The 15743-nt window shown below is 51.4% G+C and overlaps 1 protein-coding gene across 1 annotated transcript in view; it reads right to left on the reverse strand.

The window, feature by feature from the left end:
- EFR3B (EFR3 homolog B) overlaps nt 1-15743 on the reverse strand; it is a 65386-nt gene that overhangs the window by 32986 nt on the left and 16657 nt on the right. Inside the window, exons 2-3 of the mRNA XM_081101285.1 lie at nt 5145-5221; nt 4016-4143 (exon numbers count right to left, since the gene is read on the reverse strand). Of these exons, the coding sequence (XP_080957411.1) occupies nt 4016-4143; nt 5145-5221 (205 nt within the window). The remainder of the gene's footprint in view (nt 1-4015; nt 4144-5144; nt 5222-15743) is intronic.

The following is a 15743-nucleotide window of genomic DNA, read 5'->3' on the forward strand; positions in this document are numbered from 1 at the left end:
ATATTTTGGGTATCAACCCCTATATACCATTTGCAAATATACTGTCCCATTCAGTAGGCTGCCTTTTTGTTTTGTTGAAGGTTTCCTTTGCTATGCAGAAGGTTATTAGTTTGATGTGGTCCCACTTGTTTATTTTTTCTTTTGTTTCCCTTGCTCGAGGGGGTATTACCAAAAAGATTTTACTCAGACTGGTGTCAGATAAAGTTTACTTCCTATGTTTTCCTCTAGGAGTTTTGTGGTTCCAGGACTTACAATTAAATCTTTAAGCCATTTTGAGTTTATTTTTATATGTGGTATAAGAGAGTGGTCCAGTTTCATTTCTCTGCCTGTATCTGCCCAATTTTCCCAAGGCTACTTGTTGAAGAGACTGTCATTGCTCTAGTGTATATCTTTACCTCCTTTGTCATAGATTAGTTGACTATATAAGCAGGGGTTTATTTCTGAGTTCTCTATTCTAGTCCATTGATCTGTGTCTGTTTTTGTGCTAGTACCATACTGTTTTGATTATTACAGCTTTGGAGTATAGTTTGAGATCAGGGAGTGTGATACCTCCAACTGTGTTCTTCTTTCTCAAGATTGCTTTGGCTCCTTGAGGTCCTCTGTGGTTCCATATAAATTTTAGGATTATTTCCAGCTCTGAGAAAAATAACATTAGCATTTTGATGGGAAATGCACTGACCAAAACGCAAAGCTCCATAATATGTCTTGTGGCAGCCACTTAATTTCATCTCTTGTGCGTCAAAACTGTCTTGCACATGAGTCAGCTTTGCAAACCCAAGCATATAAAGTAACAGCAGTCATGGCATCTTCTAAATGTTTTTTGTTGTTTTTTTGAGACATTAGAAACCATTTCTTAGGTATCCTTGAGCTAACTCTTACACTGAGCAACCATAAGAAACACTGCCTCTCTACTCTGAAAATTTTCCTGTCCACGCTTATAAAATGTTTATTTCTTTTATCTCTGTGAACTGTCAACTATTATTAAATTGCATTTACTATTATTAGAATAAAATATTCTTAAATATTCCGAAATAGTCATCCCTGGGCACACTCACAAATGGATCAGGTCATGCTCTTATCTACAGAGTGTCTTTGAAATACAGAGGCAGCACTGGATCTTTGAGCTCCTTCAGTGAACAAAGTCACCATTCTTCCCTGCTCCAAGGACTGGCCATTCCTGGCTCACTATAGCCTTGCCCTTGTCATTATAGCCTTGACCTTCAGAGGCCATCACAGTCACAGCCCAGGAAACCTGCTGTGCCTTGCGGGCCCGGTTCCAGCATGTTTCAGGTCCGCTGTGCGGGCCAGTGAAGCAGACTGAATCTTGCAGGGCTGGGGCCCTTCCAAAGGGGACAGACTCTCCCTGCAGACAAACCTGGGCACCTTCTGCTAATCAAACGCGGCAGGTGGGAAATGGGGCGGGCGGCGTGGAATTCTCTTCTCTGATGAATCATCCCGGCGGCCTTCTGTATGAAGGGTTTCACCATTATTTGATAGAGTTTACATGAGGGGAAAGGAAGGGGTGGGGTGGGGTTTGGCAAGAGAAGAAACTAGAAGGCCTTCCAAACCCCAGAGCTTAGATTGTTGCTTTTCCGTTTCCTGTAAAAAAATTCCCCGAAAAGTCCTGATAAGAAAAAACCATCCTTTGCTATAAAAAAAAGAAAAATTGGCTACTGACCAGGAGTGGAAACTCTGAGGGAAAGTCCACATTATGGTAGAAGTGAAACTGAAAGTAACGAAGAACAGAGATTAAGGCCTACATCTGTGAACACACTTCTTCATTCCCCATCTTTGATCCCGATAGTAAGGATGGCAGGATTGTGACTATGAACTTGAACTTTGCAAAGAATCTTAGATGAGAAGTCAATGGGACCCTGGGACCCGCCTAGTCCAATGCTGGCTGCCTGGGTCCTTTCTTACCATAACCTACCAGGGTATGTCCTACACTCTCAATGGGAGCAGAGTACTGGCTTCTCAGGGTGATACCTGCTCAGCAGCACTAGGGTCAGACAGGCCGGTCCAAGCAGAGGTTTGATCTGGGCTTGGTATCCTGGAAGGTGTCCAGTGTAGCAACTGGTCTGGGAACCTGGGCTGGCCTGACCGGATCCTTGGAGCAGAACGGGGCAGGAAGGAGGTGCTGAGGGAGGTGCAGGGGCCCAAGGGAGAAGGCAAGAACAGGTGACAGACCTCAGCAGCAGGTGCTGCAATAGCTGGGCTTCCCAGCGGGTGAGGCAGGCAGGACCCAAGGACCCTGGGATGCACTGGGGTTCATGGGCAGCAACCACGTCTTGGAGAGGACACAGGTTGGCAACAAGAGGAACTCAGGGTCAAGGGTCAAGGTGGAAGATGAGTTACAACAGCTGAGGAAAGTACATAGAGGCTCTGGTGTGCAGGAGTGAGGCAGGCAGTCCCTTGCTTTGAATTCCAGAAGAGGCAGCTGGTGCTGCTTGAACGCCCTGTGCTCAGGCAGGAGTGGCCCCAGGAGCCAGGGAGGCGCGGAGCCTCCAGGAAAGGAGAAGCAGGCCATGCAAAACGTGGAAACCAGACTTAGTCAGAGAGAAAACACAGATCCAGGGGCGGAGATGAAGCCCAGCAGGCAGGAGAGAGGGGGCAGCTGTCGCAAGGCCAGTCATCGCCTAAGAATCACTCAAAGAGCCGTGGCCTTGACAATGTCTCCCTGGTTCCCGTCCTTTCTGTTCTGGTTCTTCCATTAACACGGCCAGCTGTGATCCTCAAAACACGGACCCGAAGCTGCGCTTTCCTAGCTCCTCTAGAATAAAATCCAACCTCCTCAATTTGACCTCTAGAGTCTTCCACAACCTGCTCCTGACTCACCATTCCACCCAGCAAGGCCCACCACACCTGCCGTGCTTGCCACGCCTGCCATGCCTGCTCTCGACCCACTCCAGACGGACTGGCTGTCCATCACCCTGGCTCTCTGCCCTCCCCTTGACACCTCCATGGGCTCCCACCACCGCCCACAGCACCACCTCCTTCCAAGGCCCCTTCCTCCTGCTGAGAGAGATGGAGAACCAGAGTGGAAAGGTTTGCATTGCGCTGACGGCATGAGGAGGGCCTCGCCTCTGCAGGACCCACCAGCCAATCTGAGATCAAGCTGTCCTGGCATAAAAGCAAGACCAAAACCTATTCATTTCTATGACCATTTTAAAGAATAAAATTAGGTCGCACACTCAAGAAAAAGGGCATGAATATAGTGTCCATGCGGATTATATAAATCGCCTCGGCATACAGCAAAGCAGGTGTCCACAAGCAAAAGTGACTTTATCCTGGATTGAACCTGAAGCCACTATGCAAGCAATAACATTAAACATTAATACAAATTTTGCCTGCCTTCTCTGCAGTTCTCTCAGTGAAAATATTCTGTGGTCAGCAGAGCCACTTAGAACTCTCCACTGCCCTCTGATCTGCCATTCAAAACTGGCATCGTCCTGTTAAAAGCAGCCATTGCGGCATCTACGTATTTAAAGTCTTGAAAGCCTCCCTGGGGGCTCTAATCGTAACCATTTAGAGAAGAAAACGCTGTTAGAGCTGATCTCTCTCCTCACCCAGTGCCTCCCTCAACATCATCATCACCTTCCTCGTCACGGAGGGTTGGAAGAGCAGAATATTTGCACACAGAAAGGCTGAGGGGGTGTCTCCCTGCCATCGTGCAGGTGCCTGGATTTATGGTTTGACCATATGGGCATGAACCTTGGATGTTGGACCCAGTGGCAAATGCACCCTCTTCTGCCCCACTGCCTCCCCACCCAGCCCACCTGCCTGTGAACTTAGTGCTCGGGTGTGTTTAGCATCAGGGATGACAACCACATGTAGGCAGGCAGAGCATAAGCTGTGAATTTCAAGGTGTTTTTCATCAGCATGGACTGCGATGGGCAGAGAATATGCAGAATGGCAAAAAGCAATCCTCCAGTCCACTATCAATTTCTTAAAGTTTTACCCTAAACCTATAACATGGTTTCTGAAAATACCCTTTTCACTTTCCTATCCTACTTACCCATATCGATGACGACCCACATCCCGGATGAGCCTCTCGGAGAGGTAGGCGCCGATCCGGTCTAGCTTTTCTGGAGCCGAGAGGGCGTAGAAGGTCAACTTCTCCATGTTGGTCTTCACCAGGCCGTCCTGGAAAAGACAGACCGTTCCTGCTCTCGGCGGCCCTACCGTGGCCGGCAGAGTTCAAGTCTCAAGGTAAAATTCGTTCTGTTTCATCAACATTAGGCAGAGTGCCACTAAGCATGCGACAGGCAGCATGCAGATTTCAGGGACAGAGAGAGGATTAAGATATAGTTCTTGCCCTCCAGGAACTCACAACTTAGCCCAAAGTGTGTTGGCTAGAACTAAAACTAGTGCTATAAATGTGTATGTATGTGTGTGTGCGCATACTTGTATGTACACAAATGTGTGTATATACATGAAAGCATATATGTGCACATGTGTATAAGTTATGTGTATACACACATATGGGTGTGTGTGTGTATGAAGGCTTCATTGAAAGTGACTCAGAAGTAAACGTGTTGGATATCCAGCACCAAGATATGAACAGGAAGGAGAAGGCAGCTCTGTAACTCATAGGAGATTCTCCAGGGGGCTCTGGAAATGTGACCCCCACCCCGCTGCCCATCACGAAGAGGTCACCGAATCCCAGAGAGCAAGTCAAGTACATCCGATTCTGGCGTTCCTGAAAGCACACACTGTGGGGTGCAGCCTGACGGGGGGTGGGGGGCTTGGAAGCCAAGAAGCCCGGTGCCCTGTGTGCACATCCCACCACCTGGCAGACACCAGGGGGAGCCGGGAGAAGACATGGGCTCCTGAGCCGAAACCCCAGATGGGAAGTGCTCGCACTGAACACAGGAACAGTCCCGGCAAGAGAGTCAGCAGCTCAAGGAACTATCACCCAGAGGCATGAGTGCGAATGATGTCTCAGGTCAGCCATAGCCCAAAGCAGGCTAAGCCCACTCCAGAGCCCCAGGCTCAGAGAGACCTAAATCCCTCCGCCTTCAGCCCCTCCGTGCCCCCATGGCTCCGCCGAGGGGCCCAGGAGCAAGGGGCCCTGGAGACTGCTCCCCTCCCAGCGGCCCAGAGATGGAGAGAGGCAGCAAGTGCCGGCCGGAGCAGCGACGCACCTCGGGATCCTCAGGGAAGATGTTGTCAACCAGCCTTTTGTACCTGGGGCGCAGGGCGCCACAGCAGCCGCACACACCTGGAGGGGCAGAGAGCAACTCGTGAGCACAGCCTCCGGGTCAGGCCCAGGGGACCGGGACCAGGCCAGGGTGGCCTGGGAGGGACCAAACCCAAGATGGACACAGAAAGGTCCCTCCCCTAGAGCGCAGGGCCTCATCCTTCCAGGGGCGGGCACCGCCCACTACTCCCCCACCTGCCCTTTGCCTTTCTCGCTCCCTGCCTTTTGCTGGGGGTCAGGCGCCGTGTCCTAGGTGAGGCGATGGCAGCAGCCCAGCACCTGTTCACCATGCCAGGCCACGGGGGAGCATTTGAGGGGCGAGGCTGGGGGATGGGAGCGTACCTATGGGTCAGGTGCTGCCCCCACATACTGCACGGTTATGTGTACACACACACACACACACACACACACACACTCACACACACACTCTATAAGGCTGCCTCCTGCAGTTCGGGAATCTCCTCCCGTGTCAGGAACATGGACAGCTGGGAGACACGGCCGCTCCCCCTCCGCTGCCCTCTTGTTTGCTCCCCACTTCTTTCACCCTCTGCCCCTCAATTTCCGCCCCCACTCTCTCTCCTGAGGCCATTTCCAACAGACAGTTGTGTGAAACTCTGATACGTTAACACTACCATTCTTTATTAAGACTTGAAAATGCATCTTTCTGGCAGCTTGTCCGTGGTGTTTGAAAACTGGGGTTTGAGAGTAGGGGAGGGCCTCCGGGGCAGCCAGTCGGGGTTCTCGATGCCAGCCCCGCCCCCTCCCCCACCACCACGCTGTGGCCTAAGGAAAAACACAGGTTTTAGAAAGCTGAGTCTATTCCATTAGGAGACAGATTTGTCTTTGGTGCTGTGAAGTGATGGCGTTAGGAAATCAATGACAACAAAGCAAACCTTGGGGAAAGCACTCCATTTTAGGTCCACCGGAAAGGGTTCTCAATTGGTGAAGAAAGCGGAGCCTCTGGGAACCAGGGCCCCGTAACCTTCCTCCCCAGCAGGGCCCTCCCAGGGGCGCCTGGCACCCCTCCCACACCCCTCCCCGCGCTGGGGGAGGAAAGAGGAGAGCAGGGCCGGGCCTGGGAAAGTCTCCTCCCCAAACAATTGCCCCCCACTTCCACCAATTAACACTAAATTCTGCTCATATAAACTCTCTGCTTGAAATGCAAATGTGCTCTGGAAGGGTCAGGCCTAAGGGCTTTTCAGAAAAGAATAAAGTGCTTCTGTGGGAATTGCTTTAATCACACAAGGAGCTTTACCCAGCGGAGAACAGGCTCTGGGAGCTGTGACTGGGAGGGGGTGGGGTGGGGGTGGGGGCCGAGCAGTGCCAGGAGGAGGAAGGAGAGGGGACCAGGCTGTAGGGGTGATTTGGATATGAGCGGATGGGCTGTCCTGGGGGAAGCTTCGGGGTACCCCCAGAGGGCAGGATATCAGAGAGCTGGTTTGTGGCACCCCTCTCCCCACCATAGGGCTAGCTATGAGCCCCAGCCCCCTCGGGGCCAGGCACAGGGAGGGTGGCAAGCCCAGGCTCCCGGGTTCAGTCTTGCCGGGTTCAGGGGTTCAGCCCCTCATCTCCTGCCGGCCCGGCCCAGAGAAGGTGTGAGGGCTCCCGCTGGCTGGCACCAGGTTATTTCTCGAGATGGGACAGCTCCTGAAGGTCACGTTCCCCCTCTTGTGCCTCAAAGCCCAGGAGTGACACCTGCCTTCCTCCCGAGGGGGGCTGCTGTCAGATGCTTCTAACCCAGACGTCCCAGCAGCCCTCCCTCCCCCCTCCCCGCCCCTCAGACAGGGACGGTGCCCTCCGCGCTTTTAGGGCGTGAGCAGATAGAGAATGAAGTTAGGACTTAGAATACCCCTGTCAGTCCCTTCCTCAGACCTTCCGGAAGGGCCCAGGAGCCGGGCTGCCCCGAGAGGCCCAGCTCTCGGTTGTCGGAAACCCAGACTTGGAGAGCACAAGCCCACTGTGGGCACCAGGGCAGAAGCCTCCGTGCAGGGGGTCGTGGGGGCGGTGGGGCTCTGGGCTGTCGCCTTGCCGTCTGATCTGTCCCAAGCAGGAAAGGGACCATCATATAATGAAAGTGATTTGGGGGCCTCGGCCAGAGGCCAGGCCCGAGTGAGCAGCGCTCCACAGGTAGGGCAGTCATCAGAGCCTAACACGGCAGGAAAAGGCCCTCTCCCATAGGCAACGAGCTGGCAGAGCTGGGACAGGAGCCCCGCCTCTGGTGCCACCGCAGCTCAGGAGGTGAGGGGAACCCACAGGCACCCCGAGAAGCTTCCATCCCGAAGGTGAATTCAGAGTAGCTACGACCAGGCCATGACGGGGGTGGGGGTGGGGGGCGGGGGAGACAAAGAATAGAAGGCATTGAGAAGTAACCGGACACAGTTCATGACCAAATATTAAGGGATACATTTGATATATTGCTTTCATCTTGCTTCTGATGGTATTTATTCTTTAAAACAATTTTTAAATCCTCACCTGAAGATTTTTTTAAATTGATTTTTTGTTTGTTAATCCTCATGGAGAATATTTTTCCACTGATTTTTTAGAGAGAGTAGAAGGGATGGGGAGAGACACAGAGAGAGAAACATTGACGTGAGAGCGCATGAGCCCTGAACGGGACCATGGATCGAGCCTGCAACCTAGGTACATGCCCTTGACCGGAATCAAACCAGGGACCCTTCAGTCCGCAGGCCAATGCTCTACCCACTGAGCAAAACTGGCTAGGGCTAAAATTGATTTTTTTAGAGAGAGGGAGAGAGAGGGAGAGAGAGGGAGGGAGAAACATCAATCGGTTGCCCCCCACCAGGGATCGAACCTGCAACCACATACAGGATGGCACTCCAACCAACTGAGCCATCCAGCCAGGGCTGGTGGTGTTTATTCTTAATGTCAGCACAAAGACGCATGTGGAGCTGTAACTCACAGCCACGTGCCTACAAAAAAAAAACACGTTAAATTCTGAGTCCTTTTCTTTCTGAGAGAGCGCTCTCTGCCTTCTCTTACTCCCTGGGGATCACATCTGGCCGATCCGAACCCGGGACATCCACGAAAGTCAGTTTACTAAGGATCCTCTTCTGTCACTAACACGTTAATACCTATTTTAAGTTCGGGCGGGAAACGTGCTATGGCCGACTTGACTGGTATGTCTCTGCTCTGGTTGCCGAAAAATCACACCAGCGGGGATTCACAGGGTGCCCGATGGCAAGATTCCAGCGCCTTCCTCCAACTTTAAACTCTAACTGTGGCTGGACATGCCTGCCCGCCCTGCCCTCTCCTGTGGTTCACCCGCCCCAGCCGCACCTGCTCTGGGCCCTGGCACTTAATATTCCCCCTGGAATGTTCTTCCCTCCATCCTCCCGGCTCCCGCTCAGTACCCTGTGGAGCCCGCCCAGATGTCAGCTCACTGTGGAGAACTTCCCGACCTCCTTTAATGTGCTACCCCTCCTCCATTCCTCTTCACAACTTTTCACTGCCTGACTCGCTTCATGTCTCCTTCCCTAGAAGGGGAGTTTCTGAGGCCTCCAGTGCTTGCAAGGCAGTCCTCCCAGGAGGACCTGGGGCAACGCTCCTGTCGGAGACCCGTTGGCTCCAGGGCCTGAGTCCTGCCCAGCCGTCTTCCGGGGTGGCCATCACCCTGGGCTCTGGAGGCTGGGCTCACTGGGGCCCATCTCTCTCCAGGACTGGCTGGTGGGTAGCATGGGGTCAGGGTTCCTTCTGCCCTGCCCCTGCCACGTGCTGGCTCCCTGCCCATGTGCTCCAGGTTCGGCCTGTGTTTGCAGCCCTGACCGCTCACCAGAATCACCCTCGCATCTCTGACAAGGAGCCTGAGGTGCTCCACTGGGATCCTGGTGCGCAGCCAGGGCGAGAAGCTCTGGCCCCGCGCTTTGCCTGCCCAGCATGTGACGCCCAGCATGTGACGGCTCCATGGGCTCTGGGCCTCTCATCTGGCCGCCAGCAGCATCTGTCTCCCCACGACTCTCAGGCACTGCAGCCCCGTTTCTCTTTTGCTCTGCTTGCTTGATCCTATTACCTCAACTAAGCTCTAGGCTGAGCACTTGACAAATACTTCAGATGACACTCATAAGAACCAGGGAGGTGTCACACTTGTTCTCATGTCACAGATAAAGCAGCAGGATCAGAGCGGTCTCGTGCCCTGACCGAGGTCACACAGCACATACCTCTCCGCCATGATTCTCTCTCCCCGAATTCTCCCACACTTTCCCCAAAGTATAACCTCAACAACTTCTTAGGTCCATCCTGTGCTCTCCTTTTCCACAGTCACCGTCACTAGGCATCTCCTGGACACCTGAGATCCAGTCCTTGCAAATGCCACTTGGCCAGTCTCCGTGCTTTAATTCTTTGTATATGTAGTTTTTTTTTAAAAAAAAATTAATTTTATTGATTTTTTGCAGAGAGGAAGGGAGAAGGATAGAGAGTTAGAAACATCGATGAGAGAGAAACATAGGTCAGCTGCCTCCTGCACACCCCATACTGGGGATGTGCCCGCAACCAAGGTATTTGCCCTTGACCGGAATCGAACCTGGGACCCTTCAGTCCACAGGCTGACGCTCTATCCACTGAGCCAAACCGGTCAGGGCTGTATATGTAGTGTTAAGGCAAATCTTTGCTTGATTCGCTTTGCTTCACAGTCAAGCAGTGAAGGCGGCTTGCCATTATGTTAAATGTCAGCCCTTCAACTTAGTATTCAACCAGGGATGCCCCGTAAAGGTGGGGGGTGGGGGGGTTGTGTCCTTCCTCTGCTGTAGCTGGGCCTCTCGCTGGGCGTCTCCTGGAACAGCCCTTGTCCGGCAGCCAGAGGCCACATCAGAGCCCAGTGTGAGGAGGGCTGGGAGGCGGGAGGAGGAGCGGACTGGGGAGCCCTCCGCCCTGGAGAGCCAGGCACTGCGATGACAGACATGTGTTCCGGGGACAGGGACAGGGCAGAAACTAGAAGTGGTGAGGGAGCAGGGGAGTCAGAGCCATGAGCTGGGGCCTTGCCATCACCACACGCGGGGGCCTCCCGCACCCTGGCACCTGCCGATCCTCCAGCGAATAATCCCCCGACTCTAGCATCACATCCCCTCCCCCCCGCCCCAGCTGCCCTCTGTATGTACTTCGCACCGTATTATCCTGAACAAGCTTCTGCTACTGCCCTCAGGCTACTTCAGGGACTCATATTTCCCCCCTCAGTAAACTGTGAATTCTTCAGTCTCGTTTTTTTGGACCTCGGTACAGCAGGGCCGGGGAAAGGGGCAGGATCTGTGATGTCTTTGATCAGCGTGAGGCCCAGGGAAGTCACCTCCTCTCCTAGCCCTTGGTTCCCTCCTTATAAACATCAATGCCATTGTTCCCATTCTCCAAGAAAAATGCCTTTTGGCTCAAAATACTTCTTATTTATTTTTTTAACATTACAATCCCTTTGTAAAGGCGCGGGCTGGATTTGATCATCCCGAACAAAGCAAACGGAATTCTTTTTAAACAATCTACAATAAAATTTAACCCAGGGCCAGGGGCACAGACATCCTTTTGAAAGAATTGGAGGAAGTTCAGAGAGAAAGGGGCAGGCCTTGTGTCCAGCTGATGTTAACTGAACCTCAGTAGTTTGCACAGTACTTGCTGGGTAGGGTAGGATGGGGAAGAGGAGGAATTTAAAAATATATAGGTTCTGCCATAAAAAGAAAAAAAAGAAATACTTACTCTACCGAGGACACAAGACACACACACATTTAAAGCTGATGATGTGTCACAATGAGACTAAGGAGTCCACACAACTGAAGAAATCTCTGGGAGTTCGACAAATCCAGGAAGGCTCCCTGGAAAAGGCAAGACCTGAGCTGGATCTCTATGGGTATAGCGAACTGGTAAGTACTAGCGAATCCATGAAAGGAAAAAATCAACAGCCCTTCAAAGGGGAAAATTTCAAGAAAACTAAAAAGGTTTCCCTTTTTCCTCATTTCTGATTTTTTAAAAGGAATACATGCTCATGTAGAAGTCTGGAAAATAAGTAAATATAAAAACGAACGTAAACATCACTTACACTCACACTATACATGAATATTAAAATGTTAGTGTATTTGCTCTAGTTTTTGTTTCTCTACGTATGCATATTTTTAAAATATATGCACAAAATTGGGATCCTTCAGGATAGTGTAAAAACCTGTTTTCTTCTTATATTGTGAGCATCTGTCTTCTTACTCAATATTTTTCAGAGCCTCATGTCAATGGCCACTTACTATTCCATCTTTTGACCAGACTCTGACTTATTTAATCATTTCCCATTGCTGTTTCCAATTGTTCATTATTCGGAATGATGCGGCAATCTGCCCTCGGTAATTAAAGCTGGGAGTCATGCAGGGGGAGCCTGTTTGGGTTTTATTGGTGATAAAAAAAAAAAAAAAAAGTCAAATGGCGCCGTGGGGCTGCGGGGGCTGTGGTGGAGGGGCCGTCCGCAGGGGCAGGACCTGTCTCTCCTCGTCGGGGAAGATTCGGGATTGAAGAGGCCGAGAGGAAATGCTGGGGAAAATGAGTCTGGCTGGGAAGGAGGCAGGGTCCAAGTGTCCAAACAGACTTTCTTGGAAGTGGAATTAAACAGGAGCGAGTTCTCCCTGGGGAGACAGGTTGGGCCAGTGAATCCACAGACAAACCAGGAGCCTGGCCGCCCGGAGCTCTTTGCATTTCTAACACGCTCACTGCTTTGCAGCCCGTCCTGGTTGGTCTGATTGCCGCCTTAGTTGAGAATGAGGATTTAGAAAGAGAGAAATGCGTCCAGTGGATTTAATGTCAGGGCTTCAATCCTTTCCTAGCTGTACGCTTTGCTGGGCTTTGGGATCACTCTTCAAGGGAGTCACAGATAAAAATAAACAGGACGGTTTTCCATTCTTTGTCTCTCGGAACCACTCACAGCAGGAAAAAAAAATTATCCCAACTCTTCTCAGGAGCCAGGCAGGCTGGCTTCCCACCCCGGTTCCAGCTCCCACAAGTTGGGCAGATTTAGGCCAGGTATCCAAGTCTCTGTGCCTCAGGCGGCTCATCTATAAAACAGGAATAACAGAATCTACTTCCCAGGGTTGTGATGGAGATAAGTTACTACAAGAAAGTTTTTAGAACTGCTCCTGGCTTATAATAAGCACTCAAAGATGATTACCTATTATCATCTCGGATGTTATTATGGTAATTATTATGAAAAGGCAGGATAGAACAAAATGGAATTTCCAAGCAAGAATGGCCCTTGGTTTTATTTTTTATTCGGTGTGTGAAGCACAAACAGCTACTAAGAAATCAGAGAGAGGTGGGCAGGCGTCACCCCTCAGGTGCCCAAGGACAAAGCTCTCAGCCGAATCACAGCCGAGCGCCGTCCCTGGGACAGCGGCAGCAGCCGCGTGGGTGAGTTTGCCTGTGCCCAGCACTCCGCTCAGTATTTCACCTGCATTCGTCCATTTAATCTTCACAGAGAGTCTCCGAGGTGGAGACAAGTACCCTTGTTTTACAGATCGCACCGAACCTCGGCTTTCAGCCCATCCGTTGACTCGTGGAACATGAAAGCACTGAGGTCTCTGCCCTCGAAGACCTTCTGTCGTTGGTGGGTGAAAATAGAAACGAAAATGTATTCAACGGAATGTGGGACGTGTAATCAGGAGCATCCTAATTAAATGTCACGCGCACACAGACAGGACTGCCGAGGCAGCTGGAGATAGCATGGGAGAGCGTCAGAGGTGACTCCTTGTGAGCATTATTTAAAAGAGAAGATTGGGCTGAATGGTGAGGAAAAGAGGCTGGCGGTGTAGCAAGAAGGTAGGGAGGAAACACTGACGCTTCCCCAGCGCCTACTGCATTATGCACGTCAGTAGTTTGCACTTAAAAAGAAATGCCCCGAGGTTGGTATTTTCAGATGAGAAAACCAAAGGTCAGCCAGGTTATGGACTTGCCCCAGATCACACAGGGGGCGAGGAACAACATCAGGGACAGGGCAAGAGGGGCCCTGGCTTCAGAGCAACGGCGTCTGAAGAGCTGAGGTGAGAGTCAATGTGCAGGCAGGGGTGCAGGAAGAAAATGTGCTCGAGTAGAAAAAGGACACTTTCTAAGATGGGGCGTTTTTTAAAACGTGCTCTATAACTGAGGATACAATCTGAACCAGCTCGGTGGACTGTACCAATGCAAACAACTGTAACCCTACTCTTGCCCACCCTGTATGTGCTGCCAAATCTAATTTCTCCCTCCAGTGGCAGCCAACCTGCTATGGGGCTGGCTGGTCGCTCAAAGGGGAGTTACTTGAGGGCTTGCTGAAAAGGGGATGTGAGACGATGGGAAGCGTGTATTAGGAAGACCTATCAAGAGGAATCTGGCCAGCGGAATTGGGTTCCGAGAGAACAGAAGTAGGAGGGCCACTAAGACCGGAGCAGGGACCAAGGCAGGAAAATAAGGCCAGAGCAGGGTGATGGCAAATGAGACAAGAAAGGAAGGGGTGATGGGCACACGTGAGTAAGGACAACCTGCAGCTGAGACAGCGGGGCGGGGGGGGGGGGGTCCAAAGCTTGGAATCAGTGACAAAAGCAATGCCTTACCCCTACCCTCAATGGTACGTCCCAAGTCCCATGTCCTGGAAACTGGATTAGAAACTCACCCCACCGCTGTGGGATGACAGCATCGATAACATCCCATCACCAGAGTGATGTGTGCGATCAGCCATGAGAAAGCGGGGCCAGGGGCCAGCGTCTGGAAACTGCCCGGTACAATCACTGCAAAAGCTGATGAACAATCTGGAGGGAAGACAGTGGGGGAGCCTCCAGCCTCAGTGGTTTCTCAGACGTCCACTGCTTCTCAGATGCCCACTCCCCCTAAGCCCAGGACACCCCCTCACCAAGGCGTCTGCACACAAAGGAACTCGGAGTGAAACTTCGCCAGCTGGCTGACATGCATCTGAATAAATAATTTAAGTGCAAACCTCACTGGCAAAACTCTGAAGAATAGGTGACATCATGGAAAAATTCCTAGGGTGGAGTGTTTCATGAGAAAGGTCTATACTAAACTCCATCTGCAGTGTGCCCCAAACTCTGGAAATTATGATTAAATTAGGGTGGGGGGTGGGGGGTGGAGAAAAGAAAACGGCTTGGCCCACTGGCGTACCAAACCACAGTGCGTTTTCTCTGTTCATTGTCACGGGCGCTGTGTCGATAGTCCCCCCCGAGCCCCCCATTTTACTCGTCTGGAAGCCCGATTGGCAGGGTCTGTTCCCTCTGGGCCTCTCCTCCCCTTGCCCGCTCTCACTTTCCTCCTTTCTCCTTTCCTCGGTTCCTCGTTGGACAACTGCCCGTTCCTGCTCCTGGCTGCGGGGGGCATTTCTAATGTAAAGGATGCTGGTACCTGCTATTCATCACTTCATCCTCCTCCATTTTTTATCCCAGCTCAGTTACCACTAACTCCTCCAAGGCTGAATGTTAAAATGGAACCTTTAATAATTTCTATTTTGACATACTCTGAAATTTGGGGGGGAGGGGGGAGGGAGAGCATTGGGTAAGATGAACTGTGGCCACCAGAAGCAGGCACGAGCGTCTCTTCTCACCGTTCCCGAGGCCTGGGCCCCCCGTGCCTCGTTAGAAAGTGACTCCCATACAGATCATACCATGAATCTTGGTTTTACTCACTGTGCCACACCCATTAGCCAATGCTAGCAAATATAAGGGCCTTTAAACCCAGTTTTCTTGCCCGGCCTCTGTGGAGGTCAAGGTTCAATTCCCGGTCAGAGCACATGCCTCGGTTGCGGGCTCAATCCCCAGCGTGGGGCCTGCAGGAGGCAGCCAATCAATGGTTCTTTCTCATTATTGATGTTTCTCTCCCCCCCCCCCCCGAAATCAATAACAAAAATACATTTTAAAAAAACGTTATCTTATATTTGGGCACAAAGATGGGTAGAATGAACGTGGTCGAGAAATCTAACTTAAACATGAGGCCCAGAACCTCCAGGTTCTCCTCAGCCTGCTCTGAGCTCAGCCTGCAGATGAAGGCTGTCTGTGTCTGTCACCTTAAATTGTTATTAATGTCTCCGCATTTTCAGAGCTTGTCACGGCCTGTGTGATTAAAATCTAGGTTTCAGCTTCTCAGCCCGGGAGTGAAAACAAAGATCAGAGCAGAACTTGCCTGCCAGTTTCCTACAAAATGATAATAACGGTTCCTGAGGGTTATTTGAGACATAGGGGCTGGTGTGGCATGTCAGCCCGTCCCCTCCCCCCCACCCTCACCCACAAACTCCCATACATTGTCGAGGAGAAATGGAGCTGGGGTGGAGGGTATATGGATCCCTTTCCTCCCCTTGGTTCATAGTGTCTGCAATTGCTTACATGCACAGGGAAGTGGGTAAGAATGGACCGGTGGCTTTGTTTGGAAACAACCTAAATGTTCCTCCATAGGGAACTGATTAAATAAACGAGGGAACCTCTTGCAATGCACACGATGCAACAGCTGAGTAAATAAAGCAGAGCTATGAGCGCTGCCCCGATAGCTCTCCACACATACTGTCTATGAAAAAGAGGCTGCAGCACACGGGCAGCCT

The sequence above is a fragment of the Myotis nattereri genome (assembly GCF_964212035.1).
Source record: "Myotis nattereri genome assembly, chromosome: 10".
Classification (NCBI taxonomy): Eukaryota; Metazoa; Chordata; class Mammalia; order Chiroptera; family Vespertilionidae; genus Myotis; species Myotis nattereri.